The 20,859-nt window shown below is 35.8% G+C and overlaps 1 protein-coding gene across 9 annotated transcripts in view; it reads right to left on the bottom strand.

Moving 5' to 3' along the window:
* LOC102159433 (uncharacterized) overlaps positions 1 to 20,859 on the bottom strand; it is a 908,266-nt gene that overhangs the window by 352,567 nt on the left and 534,840 nt on the right. Inside the window, exons 10-11 of one of the 9 annotated variants that reach the window (XM_085002291.1) lie at positions 9,565 to 9,628; positions 8,832 to 8,983 (exon numbers count right to left, since the gene is read on the bottom strand). The exons of 7 other annotated variants lie outside the window; for them this stretch is intronic. In XM_085002291.1, coding sequence (XP_084858417.1) covers positions 8,894 to 8,983; positions 9,565 to 9,628 — 154 coding nt within the window. In that variant the 3' untranslated portion in view covers positions 8,832 to 8,893. Of the gene's footprint in view, positions 1 to 8,831; positions 9,321 to 9,564; positions 9,629 to 20,859 lie in introns of those variants that run through there. One more of the 9 variants, XR_014831359.1, reaches the window with a different exon arrangement.

The following is a 20,859-nucleotide window of genomic DNA, read 5'->3' as shown; positions in this document are numbered from 1 at the left end:
ACTGAGTGAGGCCAGGGGTCAAACCCACGTCTTCATGGATACTAGTCAAGTTCATTACTACTGAGCCATGACCGGGAACTCCTGGGTTGATCTTTGAAATGTAACATTTAGTGGGAGGAAAAAAAGCAAGTCAAGAAAGAATATCTAAAGTTTATAATCAAACAAAACGAAATACATTGAGAATACAAATCTATGTGGTAAATCTAAAAATAAAAGCAAGGGTACAATGAAAAGAAATTCAGGAGAGTAATAATCTCTGTGCAAAGGGAGAGGCTTGATACCAGGAAGAGCACAGAGGGCTTTAATTGTGTTCATAATATCCTGCAGGGGGGCTACTGTGCTTCACAATGTATTTACATTATATGTGTTCTTTTGAATATATCAAGTAATGAATAAACTTTTTCATAGTTGGCAATTAAAAGGGAAAAAATAGTTGGCAATTAAAAGGGAAAAAATAGTTGGCAATTAAAAATGACATAAGAATAGAATAGAACAAATCAGAGTAAATCACAAGCAAAAAGTCTTAGCAGTCATTATTGTCTGTGATGTTCTCATTTCAGTTGTGTGGAACTTTCTGTTATGTGCGTCCATATGCATAATGTCAGGATGTAGGACAGACTGTATTTAGCACTGTGGTCACAAAGGTTTAAATACACTTTTCTAGGAAACTCCAGTCCTATCTGCTTCAGCATGTCAGCCCCTGGAATTCAACACTTTTGGTTGAGAAACAGAATTGTCAACTATTAAGAACTAGCTCTATGCTAGAATGCATCCAAGTATTCATATGAGATAAAAGGCAGTAAGTTAAACTCAATCACCATTAGCTGAATAGTTCAAGCTCTGAAATTCAGAATCTCAGTATTTCATCCAAGATGTTTCTCAGCTTCTCTGGGAAATCTGCCTTTTTAATTAATTGGAATTCAATATTGATAGAATCAATCGAGTCAATCTATCTAAAGGGATGTCTTCTTGGTTAGGTTCACTAGCTACTGGAGATAAAAAATGAGTGCTCCTCCACTATCCCCACTGAGAACAATTCATGAAGAGTTTTATCAGACACTAAACACACACAGAGACACAGACACACACACAAATTAAAAATAAAAATTATTACAGGCAATGTTACTAGCTCAGAACCTGAAAATGGAGAGATGTAAGAAGGATGTCTTAGCTATACTCAGAGTCTGACATGAAGTCATGGATCTTCATTGATAGAAAAGTCATAAAATATTAACTTTTTAGTCTTTTTTGTATCCTATGTCTTTGATAGATAAAATTAGAAATTAGGAGCTGGCACATTCTATTATATCCACCACTCCATTGCTTGCAAGATATACCATTATAGTACGTATCAACACTGCAATAGAACTATGAAACACCTAAGGTCCATCCTGACTTTAGAGATTTAAATACAGTAGAGGAAGAATAGGCATATATTTACATCTCTTTTTATTTTTAATCAATTACACACCCAACATATATTGCCACAGGTCATAAAGGAATACCTTGGCTCTGGAACAGCCTCAGAGATGATTCTGACAGTTTTTAACTTTCCTCATATAAAAACAGCCATGGCTAAATCTCATAGGCTTATCAAAATTCCTTAATAGAGGAGTTCCCACTGTTGCACAATGGGTTAAGAACCTGACTGCAGTGGCTCAGGTCACTGCAGTGGCTCAGGTCACTGCAATGGCTCAGGTCACTGCAGTGGCTCAGGTCACCTGCAGAGTGGCTCAGGTCACCTGCAGAGTGGCTCAGGTCACTGCAAAGGTGAGGATTTTTAACCCGACCTGATGCAGTGGGTTAAAAGGATCCAGTGTTGCCACAGCTGTGGTGTAGTTTGCAGCTGCAGCTGGAATTCAATCCCCGGCGTGGAAATTTCCATATGCTGCAAGTGTGGCCTAAGATACTAAAAAAGAAAAAGAAAAAAATTCCTTAATGGAATAAAGATTTAATAAATGTTTCTTTATAATCATCATTATTATTTTCTGTAAAAGGCCTACAATACAATCAGAGGCATGATTTAGGACAAGGTTCTGTTTACCAAATAATAGTTAGAACTCCAGAACACTTCTAAAATATGATCATCCTGATATGACAGTCAACAATTCTGAGAAGTCCTCATTTCACATATTCTTAAATCTTAATATGCCAGTCCTGAGTTTAATAAGCAATGCTTTCATTAGTCAAATAGTATCTGGGCTCTATATAGGCCCATTTAATCAGAAGTAAAGATGTCTTATTTTTATGACTGTATCAGTTACTGCCTCATGTGGTTATGACTGATAATAAATTTCATTTTATTCACTTTCATGCAGTTTCCTAAGAGAATGCCTATTTACATAAACACAGGAAGGTAAGTGAAGACCCTGTGGGTTGATAGTAATTTAGTTCAGTATTTCAAGCACATTTTTCAAATGAAGGCATTAATTAGCTATCTTTTAATCTTATTGCCCAAATGTCAAATGTTTGGGTTTCTTAGAGTAAAAAGTAATCCTTCTGACTAAACATATTTTGGTTTAAACTTTCCTGAGAGGAAATTAGTACGTGACTCACTTCAAAGATAGAAATTACAATAGGGTGGCCCTTAAGTGAGTACAGCCTTTTCTTCATATAATAGTCGAAGAGGTCAAAGCTATTAACATTTTTTGTAACTTAAGCCAGCCATATTTGGAAGGGCATCTCAAACTCTTGTCACAGTGTTCAAGCAGAAGTTGGAGGCTCAGATGTGCTAGAGTTTAAAATCCTTTCTGATCTGTGATCTCTTATAAACCCAAACTATTGAGGAGTCAGCAAAAGGTCACACCAGAATGCCTTCTGCTTCCCTTCTTTCACTGTCTGTTCTTTGCCAGAAAAAAAATATATATGAGACACAAAGAGAACAATGTACCACAGGGCCAATCAGAAATACCAAATCTCTTTCATATATCTACATATTCAGCTGGTATGTATCATCCAAAAAGCAATGAAAAGCAATAAATACATCAAGTGTTAAGAGGTCAAATTTCAATGTCCAAAGACAAGAATGTCAACCCAGAATTAATTTGACTGGGCAGCTTTGATCTTTTTTTCAAAGTCAGACTGACACTGGACCAAATTCTCATGAGAGAAATTTATTATTATTTGTTAATGTGTTATCAAATAGCCTGCACAAATTGAAATGTGGAGTGAATTGAAAATATGATTTTGTTGAGTCATCTTGCACTGTATTACTTCGTTAATGATTTGCCTGCTGGTCTAGATCTCACATTGGAAATGTTGGTATTTATTTATTATCATTATTTTTTTTAACTTAATCGATCGTTTTTTGTTTTTGTTTGTCTTTTTGTCTTTCTATGGCCACATCCATGGCATATGGAGGTTCCCAGGCTAGGGGTCTAATCGGAGCTGTAGTTGTGAACCTATACCACAGCCACAGCAATGCCAGATCCAAGCCATGTTTACAACCTACACCACAGCTCATGGCAACACTGGATCCTTAATCCACTGAGCGAGGCCAGGGATTGAACCCACAACCCCATGGTCCCTAGTCAGATTCGTTTCTGCTGAGCCACAATGGGAACTCCAGTGTTGGTATTTATAAACAAGATCTTTTGGAGTGCTGATGTTAATTGACAGCAGTCTAAAATAGAATATTTCATGTACTTGATATACATTGTCTTAAAGGCAAATAAAAAAATCAAAATTTAAATAAGGCATTAAAATAATTTGCTCTATTTTAACTTCATTTTCCTTACTTCATCTTAGGTCACAGGCATATTTTAATGGCTATGGCTGCTAAACAGTCACATGATTAAACTAAAATTGATGTACAAGTTAATTATTTTTGATCTATGAATCAAAACTATAATCCTTAATACATTATAATACTTTGCTTTAGAGTCCTCTATTTTCATGCTCCTAGCTATATCTATTTTTGTTCCTTTCATTCATATCCAGACTTGAATAGGAAGAAAGTACAAGGAAATTTTAACATCCTTTGATAAATAATTAGTAAAATCATAACAGTTCTGCTTGAAATCATTACAGTTCTGCCTTAAACTTATTAGAAAACTATTGTATGCAGATCTAATAAATGTTAATATGAGAAGTCAAGAATAAATTAGTGCCATAGATGTTTTATTATTAATGGTTAAATGTTATTCCATTTATAATATTCACAAAGTACAATTTTATATTGCATTATAAATTTTTGGTGAAGGAATATTAATTGTTATCAGAGTATACAAATATACCAGCAACCTAAAACTAATTGAATAAACATATGCTAGGCTCTACATACATACATATATATATACACACACAGATTTTACCTACAGAATATTTATATACTTGAACAAATTAAATCTCAAACAACCTTATTTAAAGATGGTTAAACCCAGTCAAGTGAGGTCAGACTGCCAAAAGCAGATATGAAGAAGATAATTCCGGAGTTCCCGTCGTGGCGCAGTGGTTGGCGAATCCGACTAGGAACCATGAGGTTGTGGGTTCGATCCCTGCCCTTGCTCAGTGGGTTGAGGATCCGGCATTACCGTGAGCTGTGGTATAGGTTGCAAACGCGGCTCGGATCCCGCATTGCTGTGGCTCTGGTGTAGGCCGGTGGCTGCAGCTCTGATTAGACCCCTAGCCTGGGAACCTCCATGTGCCGTGGGAGCGGCCCAAAGAAATAGCAAAAAAAAAAAAGACAAAAAAAAAACAAATTTTTCTTTAAAAAAAAAAAAAAGAAGATAATTCCCAGGAAGGCCTTAGGCAGGCCCTTGATTCCATTGCTACTGTGCACATTGACTGTATCACTGAAATTATTTCAGAGACTGGCGAATATTTCTCTCTCTTGACTGTTTTAAATATTTTACTTGAAGAATGCCAAAAAAAAAAAAATCTTTCATTCTTTCATTCATTCTGTATGCAAGCTAGTGCGTATTACAGGATTCCATTTTTTTTTAAACTTTGAATTAACAGGAAAATGGAAGAAAGAAGAAATAAAAAGTAATGCAAATGAAAAGTATAAAATTAGCTTTTACAAGAGCATGAGTACTTTTTATTTGAATCTTCCCAATTTTTTTTCATGTGGTGGTCTCTATTCCTATGGAGAAGATACCTGGCTAGGCAAAAAGAGAAGGAGAATGAGGAAGGAGGAAGAGAGAGCACCTTAGCAGTTCCCAGAGGCGGGAGGGAAGAAGGGTGGTTAAGGTCGAGATTTCCCCGAAGAAATGTGTAAAATTCCAGAGAGCAGCACACATAACTAACCCCCAGAATATTCTGGCCCTGATTGTTCTATGAACTATGGCAAATCAGCTGCACTGAGTCAGGAGGGAGCAATGCTGGAAAGAAATTCTGATTAATGGCCATCACCTTACCCACTGATGGTACAAGATAACATGTTGGCAAGTAATTAAACAAAATATTTCATTATGATTATATTTTATTACCCTTTTAATAAGTAAATATTTTACTTTACATATTGACAAGGCTAGGTTTGGAACACCTATATAGTTGAATAGTCATAATGTTTGAAGAATCTGCATGAAAACACAATAAAAGGATACAGTAGGCTATCAACAAATATTTTTGATTTTACAATTTACTTGGAATAGGTTAAATCACACCAGTTGGGTGTCAGGCATGCCTACTCTGAAAGTGATCACTTCTCCAAAGAAGAGTATTTTGTCAGCTCTAGTAAATATTTTAAGTGACCCATGCTTGACTACAAGCCAAAGGTAATCCATTTCCCTTCCAAGCTACTCTAATCCAACTATGGTAACAATGCTATTTATAACATGTCACCACCAAATGACCTTGGGGCTTGGGCATGGTTGAAAACAACCCTAAAAAGGGACCATGGGCAGTAGAAATGTCATCCAGTCTGATAAAATTCCGAGTAGATACTGTGATAAAACTGCAATTGAGAAAGTGAGAGTTATTTATGAACTGAAATTTGTGAAAGTTAGTATTGCCAAATGGTGACATGTTCAATGTGGAAGACGGAGCAGGCACACAGTTAAGCTCATAAAGACCTTCATAGCAGTGCCTGTAAATAAAATGACAGAATTCATCAAAATATGGACATGTTCTGAAGTACATATTTATTTGGCCCAGGATCATGCTTAGCAGGAGCTTTTTAAAAAGAAAATAGGGCAACATCAATAAGTGCTGGAAATTTCAAGAAATGAAGCACATAAAAATATGGGCATAGTACAATCATGATGATAATGATTAAGATGACACAGATAATACTTATTGGATATAACTATATGCCAAATACTTTAAATGCCTTACATACATTATCTCAATTAATTCTTGTAATCCCATAAAGAGATACATACTGTTATTATCCCCATGTTATTGGTGATGATACTAGGCCTACAGGGATTATGTAGGTTACCCATAGGTAGTTAGTTTCCACTGAAACCTGGACTCAAAAGCAGATCTGTTTCCTTGCTTAGCCATCACACAAACAAACTGGCACACAAATGTCAGTTATTACCTTCCCTTTGGTGGTCATCATGAAACAGTGAACAAGCTCCCACTCTGGGTGTTAATTTAGAATATGACAATTTCTCTTTATCAATCAAGAGTATGTACTAGGTCCCAAGGTTAGCAGGAGAAAATGACAACAGCATAAGAAAACATGGATTTGCTGATTTTTAAGTGCTCACAGTAGAGATGGAAAAAGGACTAAGCACTATCGTAAATAAATACATATAATTACAAGTGAGAGGAACAGGAAAATGATGATTAAAAATACAAAGACAGTAAGAAGAGTAAAGAAAGAAGATACCAGAATCTTCAGGGGGAAACTAAAATCAAAGAAGACCAATAAGTTTTCTTTATAAAACTGTCTTTATTTCTTCTTGATCCCTACTTTAATTCTTTCACAATTTCTACTTCTGCATGAGGCTTTGGTACTTATTCCTGGATCTCTAGATACAAAGTATTTCCATCATGAAGTCACAATGACATTCTGATGAAATGAAGAAAAAAAAGAATGGAAGGGTTTTTTTGTTAATATATCTGTCTATCCCCCTCACCTTCCACTCACTTTGAAGGGCCACCGAACAAAACTTAGCACTCATTTTTGGTATTTACCATTCTCCACTGTTGTAATTCCAATACCAAAGAACAGTCAACAATATTATGCAACCAAAACTCTGCCCTTAATTTCACAATTGTTTATGGACTTGGATGTGATTTTGTTTAGGCTGTTTCCGTTGGAACTTATTGTTTCCATTATCAGGGGAGAAATCTCTATTCCTTCCACCTCATTTCTCTCATATTTGGGAGATCAGTGAAATCCCTAAGCTGTGGTCATTCACTTAAACAACTGAATATAGAAAGATCCGTGGTATATATACACAATGGAATACTACTCAGCCATAAAAAAAGGATGACATAATGCCATTTGCAGCAACATGGATGGAACTAGAGAATCTCATCCTGAGTGAAATGAGCCAGAAAGACAAAGACAAATACCATATGATATCACTTATAACTGGAATCTAATATCCAGCACAAATGAACATCTCCTCAGAAAAGAAAATCATGGACTTGGAGAAGAGACTTGTGGTTGCCTGATGGGAGGGGGAGGGAGTGGGAGGGATCGGGAGCTTGGGCTTATCAGACACAACCTAGAATAGATTTATAAGGAGATCCTGCTGAATAGCATTGAGAACTATGTCTAGATACTCATGTCGCAACAGAAGAAAGGGTGGGGGAAAAACTGTAACTGCAATGTATACATCTAAGGATGACCTGACCCCCTTGCTGTACAGTGGGAAAATAATAAAAAAAAAAAAAAAAAGAAAGAAAGATCCGCATAACCCTACACTACTTTTTATTATTCAATTTCTACTGAGACTAGTCTTATTTATGCGGATAGAGCTTATAACTATTATAACAATGACTGAAACACTCCATATGCATTTTCTAGTCAAAAGGCCACCCCAAATCTAGAAAATTATTATCGTATTGATAATGGTTAAAGTCTAGTGTTTTATAAACAAACATGGGCTTTATATCTAAGAAGACTACTTGGACCCATAATTTCCAGAATTTCTATTTATCTGATTTATCAGAACAAAATAAGAAAACATTACCACATACAATGACATTCTGATGAAATGAAGAAAAAAAAGAATGGAAGGGTTTTTTTGTTAATATATCTATCTATCCCCCTCACCTTCCACTCACTTTGAAAGGGCACTGAACAAAACTTAAAAACTTTTTTCTTAAGAAAGAAAGAAAGAAAGAAAGAAAGAAAGAAAGAAAGAAAGAAAGAAAGAAAGAAAGAAAGAAAGAAAGAAAGAAAAAAGAAAGAGAAAAAGAAAAGAGAGAAGAAAGAAAGAAAAAAGAAAGAGAAAAAAGAGAGAAATGCTGTTCTTTGATAAAAATTCACATTATATATTATGCAATGGTTAAGATCAGGGTGTATCTCAGTCATGCCCATTTAAGTAACTACCCTAAGCAATTGGTTTAAACTTCATGGCTAAGTACTCATAATACTTGTTTTTTGCCAATTTGGCAAGGTCAAGGAGTTTATGGCAGTGCTGTAATGCCGATATGATTTACCTAATAAAGATGAAACCTATAATTACCCAGGGATGTGCTGTGCTGTGGGTGTAGGCAGGGAAAAGCAGAGTTGCCTATTGCCTTGTCCTGGCAAGCAGAGTCAGCAGAAGTGTGTGTGTTTGTTGGATATCTTCATTGTGGACTTGGCAGGGCCCAGCCATCTAGTGACAAATGCCAGCCTTGGGCTGGATGCTGCCCAAATTTGGGGGATTTTTTGGACCAGCTACCCCTGACAGCTTTCAAGCAATTTCACAGGCTTGACCAACCTCACTGAGTTGATCTTCATTTACTGAATCACAGCTCAGGATTGAAATCCTGCTTCTGGCCTTCAAGTCGCCCTCCAGAAGTACCAACGTTCTGGCACACCATGAAGAAAGAGGCGATTCTTTCTGAAATTGCTGTATTCATTGAAGAAAGACTACATACACATAATTTGAGGAAAAGAAAGGGGAAAAAAAGAGAAAAGCCATTTTGACTAACAATATTCAAAGCCAGGTGTGATGGTTACAAATTCCCGACATCTCTCACACTAAGAGATGAAATTTATTTTCCCTCCTCTTGGATCTGGGCTGGTTTGTGACAAATCTGACCACCATGCAAAAAAGCCAGTCTGGTCACATGGAGAACCCATGTGGAGAAAGCAGTCCTAGTCATCCAGATGTTCCTGCCACTCATCAGACTTGGGAGTGAGCCATTTAGACATTCCAGGCTTAGTTGCCATCTTACTGCAGCAGCATGAGAGGTTCCAAAGAAGGCTAGCAGAAAAATAAGATTGGCATTGTTTTAAGCCATTGAATTTGGGGGTGGCTTTTTACAGAGCAATAGGTAACTGAAAAAAAGAGAAACTGCAAATCTAAAAACATTCCCTTCTTCCCTTGCATGGATATATTACTGAAATCATTCAAAGGAGATAGTTCGACCTCATAAATGATAAGGCCAAAGACAAATAAGTCATGGGCCCAATATTTCCTCAGAGTTTGAAGAACCTGAATGTCTTACCAGTAACCACTTTTGTTGCTGATTCTCCTTCTTCTTACATTGTATTTTCTTTATTAATCTTGACCTGAGTTTGCAAGAGGACAATTTCAGCTTGAGTTTTTTAAATAATAAAAACAGTTAATTGCTTTTCATCCATTGGACTACTAAGGAACAAAACAGCTGTAAATTGGAAAATAAAACAAAAACACATTTTGGCTATGTCTCAAGAGCTGTACTTCCCTGAAGCAACATAACCTTTTCCTCCAAAATTTATTCTATTGCCTTTGCATACTATGAAAAGTGAATTGCTTTTAGATTTTCACTGGAGGGGAAAAGTGCTGTGTACATATTCAATTTTCTTCTTGACTGACCCTGGGTAAGATAATGTACCAAGAGATGGGGCTAATGGGGCTAAGAACTTTCCTTGGTACATGATCAGACTCAAGAATCCTATTTGACACTTTTTTTCTTATATACCTGGATCTTGTATATGTTTTTGCTCCGGGCTCTAAAAAAGTTCCTAAATAAATTCTACATGTCTAATTTCCTTGACACAGATCTAAATCTGAGGCCCAAGTTCATTGTATAACTTAACCCATGTGTATAAATTTTTACTCTTTAAACTCAGCATCCTCTTTCAGTAATCCACAAAACTTGAAGATACATCAAAATTAAAAAGAAACCCAACTGAAATCTAAAAATGTCTCTAAACGTTGACCTTAGTATATATTCATAGCACTTGTGGTATTAGTATTATTTTATCATTACTATTTATTAAGAAAAATCAGAACTCATTGTGTTGTCACCAAATAGAATTACTGTTACTCTTCATCTCAGTAGATGGGAATAGAAGAATTTTTGCTTTGTCCTTAATTGTCCTTTCTCCATTTTTTTTCTATCCAGCTATACCTATGGCATTAGGTTGTCTAACCCACAGGTCAAGATACCTCTGGAATATCTCTGTGCCCTACCCAGTAAACTGCTCAGATGGCTTCCACACAAGCTATGTTATTTGACCTGGCCTTTATCATAGGTTTATGGGGTCCCCAAAGGAGAAGGAAGGTGGTAGTGCTTCTTGTCTCCTCTTGTTAAGTTGTTCTAGTAAACCAATTTCACACATGAGAAAACAGAAGCTCGAAGTCCCATTATGTACCAAGATCACAAAGCTAATAAGTGATAGAATTGAGATTTGAACCCATGTCTGCTTGACTCTAAACCTCATGCTACAATATAATAGTCTGTAACAAACATATCACTCTTCCCATTTCATCAAGTAATCCCGAAACATGATTGTGTCTTGAGCAGCTGGAGCTACTGCCTCTTCAAATATGTATTTGGCCTCAAATGCATATACCTTTTAGCTTAAGACAATGTGAACTGGGCTGTTATCTCTTGCAGCCATGAGGATCCTGATAATACAATAATACAATCATGACACTGAAGCTGCAGGTAAATGAAAAATATACCCTTAATAAGACAGTTGCAGCAGCCTGCTATAATGAATAGTGGTTTTATAGGTAAATTGTAGACTGGAAAGCAGTTGGGATAAGAGAATAGCCAAGATATTTTTGGAAACTCTTACTTTCAGCACATTGGCAACTTCAAAACCTCATAACATAGATTTTGTGATTGTGAAAAATGATGTTTTCCTACACACTTTCTACCTTTTAAGAGCCACTTAAAGGTATTTCTCAAGTAACTTTCTATGGGTATGGAAAAAAATCCTCCTAAATTTAAATTGCATTTACTCATAGCTTTTATCTTTATTGTTCTTTGTTATGTAATGTGTTTTATATAAAATTCATGCTCTAAGATCTTTTTCCTCCTGTTTATCCACACTATATATATCCTAAAGTTGGAAAAAATGGAAGCCTTGTAATAGTTCAGAATATCTGAATTTCGGAGTTAGGAAGCAAACATTTTCTTTCTTTTCTAAGGAATACCTGTTCATTTCTGTTTGTATCACCACATTTAAAAATTTATATTTTTCTTAAAAGATATATCAGTCGGCCTCTGAGACACTCATTAGCGCATATGACAATCCATACATTATAAGTGAGGGAGCTCAGGTTTCAGAGTCTGCTCATGATTTGGTAGTAGGCAAGGATGATGACTTGGACTCAATTCGATGTTGCTTTTACTAGTGTTTATGCCAAAAGTAGCTCATAAGGAGTCACTGATAATAACAGGACAAAGATGTGAGTGAGTAGACATGAGCCCCATGGCTGCCTTTGTATTCTCATGGGAGCATGACTGATGCTGGTGGTCTTGAGAGCCTGGAGGGAGGCTGTCCTCCAGATCAGAGGAGTACAGCACTGTTTTTCTTCATACTCTAGACAAATCAACATCCAGAAATGACTTAAAAGGCATTAGATCCAAAGCTTAGCATGCTACCCAGGCTCCAACTTTTGAAATGTTTGTCAGGTCAGCAACAGCCAAACTCCCCTTCCTGTACCTTCACTTCAGGGCCCAAGAATGCTCTATTTAGGTTCACAAAGGACTTTTTATGGGATGGTCTGGCCAAGGCCTTCCATTGCAAATAAGCAGTTATTTCTCCTTATTTAGACACTGATTATCAATAAAAGGTGGTAAAAGTGGATTACTATGAAGAAAAGCGTATCAATTTTCACTTAAATATTCTCCTGAATTTTGCATCATCCTTAGTTTCTTTAATTTGGTGAATATGAAGGAAAATCTAAAACTTGGTTCCAGGATTCATCCAATAAAGCAGCAGATACTACTCTATGTTCCCCTTTATGTGATTGGAACATTACTGTTTCTTTAAATACCAGGTGGAACTGGGTTTTGTCCATAAAAAGATAGGACACATTCTTGTGTCTCTGCTGCTCAAGAAGGTTTAATGGCAGTGTTTTGGGTAAAACCACAAAACCTAGACCACAACCCAAAAGGTGAAAATATTTAAGAAGCATTACTTTAGATATTTTTTATATTCCAAACAGAAGGCTCATTTATCTGGCTTATGGGCAAGGCTCAGTATTGAGTTCCCATCCAAGAGAATTTTGCCAAATACTAGGATTTGGGGCTCATAAATTGAGTAGCTAACCTACTTAGACTGAAATTCTATCTCTCAGGGCTAACGGGTTTGAATAGGCTAATCCAGCAAAGCAATTTTCACAAATACCAGTGGTTTCACTTCTATGTATATATCTTTATGTGAGTTTGAAGCAGTGTCAAATCGTATGTAAATGAAATTGGATACTAACTCCTGAAAAATATAAAAGTTTTGATCATATATGTTTAAAGAGTACATGAAATAGAGAGAAATTTGATAGTCAGTTCAATCTTCGAGATGACCCGAAAAATATGTAATCATTGCTCGAACACCAAACATAGAACATATATGTGAACATATTTCTAAAACTGTTCGTCTGCACAGTTGCAATCTAAGAGACGTTATGATTGATAATGAACATAAGTTCTGCCTTGAAAATGAGGCCAGTTCATTTTCAAACTAAACTAAACTAGCCAGTTCTAGTTTGAATAAAGGAAGTGTATGATCTCCCAGGTTTATGGCAAAAATGGTGCTGAGTAGAAGTGCTATGATTGCAAAGGCAATAAAAATAACCCCTAGTTTAGTATTAGGACCTAAAATAAATCAGAAAATCGATCTAATGCAAAGAAGTTAATTGGTCTATTGAGAAAATCATTATACCTACAGGGGTTGAGCTCTGTGTAGGAACAGAGAATATAATATATTAGTTACTTCCAACAGTTTCTGTTCTTAGATTGGCTTTGGAGTAAAAAGAAAAAAATACAGGTCCAAATCACAAGTCTACAATTTACAGTTATGTGATCTGCAGAAATTACCCTCTCTGAACTTAAAGTTCTTTTTAGGTATAAAACGAGCATAGATTTGAGATGGAAATGCTGTAAAATTGGACTGTGATGTTGGTTGTACAACCATAAATATAATAAAATTCAATGAGTTTAAAAATAAATAAATAATTTAAAATAAAATAAAATGAGCATAGAAATCTGTGGGTATCTGGAAGGAGTTCATTAGATAAAATATGAAAAACCTAAATCTGGACCTGGACTATTAGAAGTTTTCACTACATAGAAGCTGTTATTATTTTTTCCTACTATTTTAATCTTAACAGCATTAGAGATAATATAAGGAAATAAAAGCTTGGTAAACTGTGTTCAGGTCAACATAGTTTTTTATACTTTTATCCCAATCTTGAAAAACTAACATTCAATGATTCCATGTAGAACCTACAGGAGTCTCTAAATTAAACTTCAGACAGTCATCCCTACCCAGGCATCCAACCACATAGGTCCTGCCTACTAATTCCAAAAATGCTGCCCTTACAGGTTCCTACAGCTCCCTGGACCTTGGAAAATGTCCTATTTATCTCTTCTGTATTCAAGCATTCCTCACAGATCAGTCGCTCTCAACAAAACAAAAGCAGTTTCAATGGGCTTTCTGCCAAATGCCTGAGCAGGTAAGACTTCCTTTTCTAGTGTGAGAACCAACTGCAGGTGAGCAAGTCAAGCTCAGCTCCTGGCCTGCATGATGGTTCTGGATTTTCCACTGCAAACATCCATTTTCCTACAATTATCACTGAGGGTACTTCTCAGCATCATCTCAGTTTCCGGGCTCAAAATCAAATCTTCAGCTGTCTATGGTAGAAAACATAATTAAAATGCAGCATTTTAAAGTGACACAGACTTAAAGAAATATTGCATGGCCCAAGCTGGATGCTAGGATCTTTTATGACAATAAATTAATTCTTGAGGATAAGTTATTTTCTATGCATAAGTTGCTATGTTCTATGCCAATGGTAACCCATAAGTGAACTATAACAAATGTATAATGGAATCTGATTACTAGAGTTCAAATTCTGCATCTACTGAATATTACACATGAAGTAGGTAAGAAACTTCTTTCCAAATCTGATTTATCACCCATAAAATCAATATATTAATAATACTGGCCCCTAAGGATTATCAAAGGCATTTATATGAAATGATATAGAGAGAGAATTTTGTACAGATACTATGCATTGGAAAACATAGAAATTACTTAATAATTCCTTAATAATGTTATTATTATTGGAATAACAATCTAATAAATAGTATTTTAGTTTATTAAATGTGCACTACAATGTTCAAAGTGCCATTGCAAACTTAGCTGAGGTGAGCTGAAGACTATAAGTATGTACGGACAGAAAATTTCACTTAATATAGGAGTTTCTGAAAGGTACTTGGGATGTGGCAAATCACACAGACCTTGGGCTGCTATCACAGGACAGCCTAGACTGAGTGGCTTAAACAAAACACACTTATTTCTTATAGTTCTGGAGGCTGGTAAATCCAACATCAAGGTGATGGTAAATGTGGTTTTTGGTGAAGGCCAAAAACTTGGTGACTTACAGAAGGCTACCTTCTCATTACGTACACGTGTAGCAGAGAGCAAGCTCTGGTCTCCTTTTTATACTGACACTAACTCCATCATGTAGCCCAAGCCCTCATGGTCCATTTAAAGCTAATCACCTCCCAAAGGCCCCACCTCCAAACAACAACACACTGGAGGTTAGGGCCTCAACATATGAATTTTGGAGGAACACAAACATTCAGCCCCTACCACATCTGCTGAAAGGAAATTTTCCCTGAATTTTTTCTATAGCAGCTGCTGGGCAGCAGCAGAGTGGAATAAGCAAGATAAGGAGTCATTCACCATTTCCTTGAAAAGCTAATCATGAGGGGTTTATGTAAATAAAATAAGGATAGATATGGAGACAAAAAGCAACATTGAAAAAAAGGGAAAAAAAAAAAAAAAACAAAACAGGAGAGAGGGTTTTTTTGCACATTAAGAAACACAGTAGGCTTCAATGTGACTTGCTAGCTAAAAGCTCAGCGTTGAAGAGTCCTTTCAAGTAGACACCCCACAGAATGCCCTTTAGCCATCAAATGAAGTATCTGAACCCTTTGTTCATTACCTTAGTATCAGATATTTGGATATTTATAAAAATGCATTTATAACAATCAAATTAAATACAATGTATCCAAGTCTGATAGATTCTAGAATGGTTTGCCTTTCCCTGTTCACAAAATCGGATCTGCCTGAAATTCTCACATCAGGGCTATTCTACTAGGCCTAAAGCTTACAGTGCTCTTAAAGGCACCTGTGTGCTAACAAAGAATTTTATTAACAGATACACTCAAGCCCAGGACCCAAGTTCTGTCACCTATTATCCCTGTGACTGGGGATGGTGCAGTGAATTGTTTATATCTTGATTAACTCATCTTCATAATGAGGTTATGAATACCTCCTTCAAAGGACTGTGAGAATTTCTCAAAGACCGTGAATATAAAACAATTTGTAAACTCTAAATGTGCCCTGAGTTATTAAGTGCAAATGCCCGTGGAATAGGTAATATTTAAACTTTGGCTGTTCTCTCATGCAGAGGGGATATACAAGGCAGATTATTCCATCAGAGCAGGTTTTGACTGAATGTGCCAACTTGAAGGGAGAGCAGGAAGCATTAAGAAGGAGGATGGGGGAAAAAGAGAAGGAGAGGGATGACAAGGGGGAAGTAGACAAAAAGTCCCATTGTGAAAACAAATTTCACCAGTTCAAGGTTGTGTGGTGGTAAAACATATTTTGCTTTCACTTGTAAACCTGAAAGAAACAAGTTGGTGAATGGAGATAACTTCATATACATTCTCTAAACTATGGGTATGTTTTTTATCCCAGCTGTTAAGGCAAGTTCTCAGTGGGATGGATTAGATTTGGGGACATTTTCCCCTGGGGATGGATTCTTGTGATAAGTAAGGAAGAAAGAATGTAGAGAATAATTAGACTTGGTTGAAGCTGAGAAGCATCAAGAATGCCATTAGATGTGGAAGAGGACAGAGCTCCCATTAGGGTGATATTTTCAAAGTGTATGGCCACTTATCTTTAAATCACTAAAAGCATTGGGAGGAAGCTCATGGGTTGTTTCCATTTCTATTTCTCATGAAGTCAATTCAGGATCCATCTTTTGGAAATCTTAAAAAATAAAGTGGTCCAGTGTGAATTTTTTTGTTATCCTCCCCCAGAAATATAAAATATGATTAATATATTTAAATTCATATGAAGTTTATCAGCCTTCGATTGACTTTGAGTGATGCGCTAATTTTATTATTTCCAATGAATTAATTGGACTTGTTATTTCAAAAAATTTACTCACTGGATTAATAATGAGTAGAAGACTTTTGTAGTCTGAGAGGGACACAATTATTAAAGTCACTTTGGATTGTGATAAAGGTTATGCAACTCTCAGTACTCATGGAGTTTTCCTTTATTTTCTGTTTGTTTTAGAAAATGTAAGCTGCAAAACTAGATTCTTCTTACATACCATTCTGGACCAGAGAGTATTAGGTCTCCTACTTAAACGTTTCATCGATGGAAAGGCTTGACTGGAGTAACTGACACTGAAAAACCTGTGAAATTACAAAAGAATCTGCAACCCATATGAAGTATATCACAAAGAGGTAAGAAGTGGAACATGAGGAGATAATGAAGATGGTGGAATAAATTCAGGAATTTTAGGCATTTCCAGAATAATTATTCATGATAGTGGGCAAGTGATATAAAGCACCATTCCCATTCCACCAAAGGAAGTTGGTAATACAATAGTTCCTACACATAGCAGCATTCCACTGAAGATTTCAATGTATGATCACAAGCATTTACTCAGAATCCTCTGGCACAACCCAGGGCACTTCAAGGTAGCTTCTCAAAGTAGGCATGTTGCTAGTTGAAAATATATACCAATGGAAAGCGTTTATGATCAAGCATATCATAGATGGAGAGGTAGTGGGGAGACATAATTTTTTAAATTAGCCAAAACTTTATTTGAACGAACTTGCACACAGATTTAATGGTAAGAAAAACCTGAGCATCCTTTTTAGGAAGTGTCCTTATTAGGGGAATTCCCAGCCACACAATTTCAGCTCATATATAGGGAATGTTGTTCTTTGGAAATGCAGTTCTCTCTCTCCTGGTGCCAGATATTTAAGACTGTAGCAAGGAACTTGAAAAAAGGAATTTGAGAAGGAGAAAAATTTCTATCACCTGGAACACTGAATATTAAAGAACTTAACAGGAGTGATGATCAACTTATGCACAGTAAAGATTTTTAAAATCTGGCAGGATTGCAGAGAGCGAGACATTGCCTTTCATTGCAGATATAGAAGAAGAGGTTGGAGGCCCTCAGGACCCAAGATAAATTGGCCATGGCCTCTGCATGAAGGTGCCTCTGCTCTTTAGTGGTAGGAGGGGCCAGGAAACTAAGGGATAACAGTGGGGCAACACTGCATGAAGAGGTTGGCTTTCGAGGTGACTAATTCAGCTTGGCAAGTGTAGAGCTATGGGGATGTAGAAACAGACTTTATGCATGGACTTGAAAATGTGTTAGAATGTTATCATTCATTTAACAACTTCAAGTAAAAATTACGTACTGGGATAGTCTTATACTTGCTTATATGTGTTAGAGCCCACTAATGTCTTTGATTTTTTAGATTCTCCATGAGACAACATGACTGCACAGGATGAAAATATTTTCTGTGGGATGATACAATTGTAACAGTTCTTGGTCACTTTAGGACAAGTATACAAGAACGACTCAACAGCAGCTTCCTCAAGAAAATAGAGGTTGAAGTTGGAGTGAGAGAGGGACTTTTAATCTTTTAACAGGATTGTTATTTATCATAAGTATAATTTTATTAAAACTACTTAATAAGGAACAAAATAACATGATATGCCTTCAATTTTGATGGAATATATAAACAAATGCAATTCTCTATGATAAATATTTATGTAAATTACTGTATTTTCCAAGTTCTTTGAAATGAAACTTTACTATTTTTATAACTAGAAGAAAAGCTAACTTCATATTATAAAAGAAAGTTCTTTTTTAAAAAATCACCTTATTGAGGTATGCTTGGTGTACAAAAACTGCACATATAAAATGCATATAATTTTATCAGTTTGGAAATAAGCATACACTTGTTAAACCATTATCACAATGTATGCCATAAACATATCCATCACCTCCAAAAGTTTTCTCTCATCCTTAAAAGAAAGTTATTTTATAATTTATTCTAATTAGAAGCTATTTAAAATTTTTCCATTAATCATTCAAACATATACCAAGTTTATATTGATGTCATACCAATGAAAAGAATATTTTGATTTTAGATCAATAATTGCTCTTTCTTGTTATCCTAATATAGTTGAAAGTACTTATAAATTGACAGGTCTTTATGTTTTAAGTGTTCCATGCCCACTCTCTTCTTAGACCTTAAATCCTACTCAAGTTATTCTGCCTAAACACAGCTAGAATCTACATGCCACATTTCATCACAGCTTCAAAGACAGCAGTGAGGGCATAGTGTAAATTCAAGGATACTGGAGATGATTTCTCCACTTGTATAAATAAGTATTAAGAGAGATTATTTGGTTTCATTCTGTAGTAGATTTAGTACCTTTATGTACATTTTTCATATGAATTAATAAATGTACGAATAATTTAAATATATTTAATGTAATCATATATAAAAAGCCAAATCAGTATTTAATATCATATTAATAAACATAATTTAATCCTCCCTGACTTTAACCAAGTCCCCTGCTTTCTTTTCTAACCTTACCCAATTTAGCTGATATGTTTCCCTGAGAAGAAGGAATCAACGTTAAGGATTTTTTCCAAATGTGTTTCTAGTGGCTCTGATTACAGAGAAGAGGGTTGAATCTTGAGATTCTAAAATCTTGAGAACATTTCCAAGAGCCCAAATCCATCCTCTAAGGTGTGGTTGGATTCTTCTTTGTTTTGTCACTGCATACCTAGGGAGGATTCATTCCTAGATGATGACCTAATAACAGCTGCCTGAGCACTATTCTATATACCCTGTTGGGTCAATAAAATATCTAAGATTTCATTCCATGGGTCAATATCTGGGCTTTGTCTGTTGTATGTCTGCACACTGTCCTAAAGGGTGGGACAGACTGCATCCTTTGAGAAAAACAAAACTTCTAATGTAAATAAAGCGGCATCAATTATACTGTTCTTAGGATCTATTGCCAAGCCCACCTTGCTTTCCATTTCTAATATGAAATAGGGTCTAGATTAGTCAGGGTCCTGCAGAGAAACAGAACCCATAGGAGATATGTATGCATTTATCTTTATCTATGTATGCATATATACATAGATATATAGATATCTACATACATGTAGATAAATAGACAGACAGATGTAGATATATATCCTATTGAAGAACAAAGCATTTGGCTCTCCAACTCCATAAATGGCTGGTTTTTCACTTTTCAACTAGATGTTTGGGGTGGAAGAATTAAATTTACCTACTTGTTTTCTTAAAGTTAGAGAGACTTGGAGTTCCCTTCGTGACTCAGCAGTAACAAACCCTACTAGTATCCATGAGGACCGGATTGATTCCTGGCCTCTCTCAGTGGGTTAAAGGATCTGGCATTGCTGTGGGCTGTGGTGTAGGTTGCAAACTTGGCTCAGACCCTGTGTTGCTGTGGCTGTGGTATAGATTGGCAAGTGCAGCTCTGATTTGACCCCTAGCCTGGGAACTTCCACATGCTGTGGGTGTGACCCTAAAAAGACACACACGCACAAAAAAAGTTAGACTCAAGAAAGAAAAACACTTTGTCAACTGCCTTGTCTTAAAAAGGTATAGTTCCTGACAACATTACCTAGAATTTTAGTTTCCCACTGTAAAGTTAATTGAATAACTGTCAGCCTTACTCTACAACAGGTCTGTTCTTCGCTACTATATCACAATATCCACAAATCATAATTGGATTCTATAACTGGCATTCTCACTAGAAAGCTATTTCTGTAACATGCTATAACGGATGTACAAACTGTTCAAGTTTAAGTTTAGGAAATATAGCAGAAAGGGAGTCTCTTTTAATGTGGCTATAGTCTAATATTTTATATGGAAAAATATAATGACCAGAATCCTTTAGTATTTGTGGAAGCCCCACAAATAATTGCTCAGTTTAAAGATTTCAGGGAAATAATTGTACAGAACTGCCTTTTTTATTGAAATAACTCAAGTTGCCAAGCATATTATCAAAAGATTGCATTTGTTGACTGTTCATTTCTCAGATTATAATAAATACTTGCTGTAGGCATAATTAAATATATTGAATAAGGTGTTTTAAAATACAGAAAAATATTAAGTATTACATTCAATAATATGCTATATAAGTTTCAAAATACTTATCAGTTTAGGCCAAGCAATCTCCTCCTCTTAAAAAAGACTTTTGACTTATAATTT

Source organism: Sus scrofa, chromosome 16, assembly GCF_054392235.1.
Source record: "Sus scrofa isolate SSC_HxYL_T2T_F1_AM1 chromosome 16, Sscrofa_HxYL_maternal_Yorkshire_Landrace_v2.0, whole genome shotgun sequence".
Taxonomy (NCBI): domain Eukaryota; kingdom Metazoa; phylum Chordata; class Mammalia; order Artiodactyla; family Suidae; genus Sus; species Sus scrofa.
The sequence above is the reverse complement of the archived record's forward strand: the minus strand, read 5'-3'. Positions and strand labels throughout refer to the sequence as shown.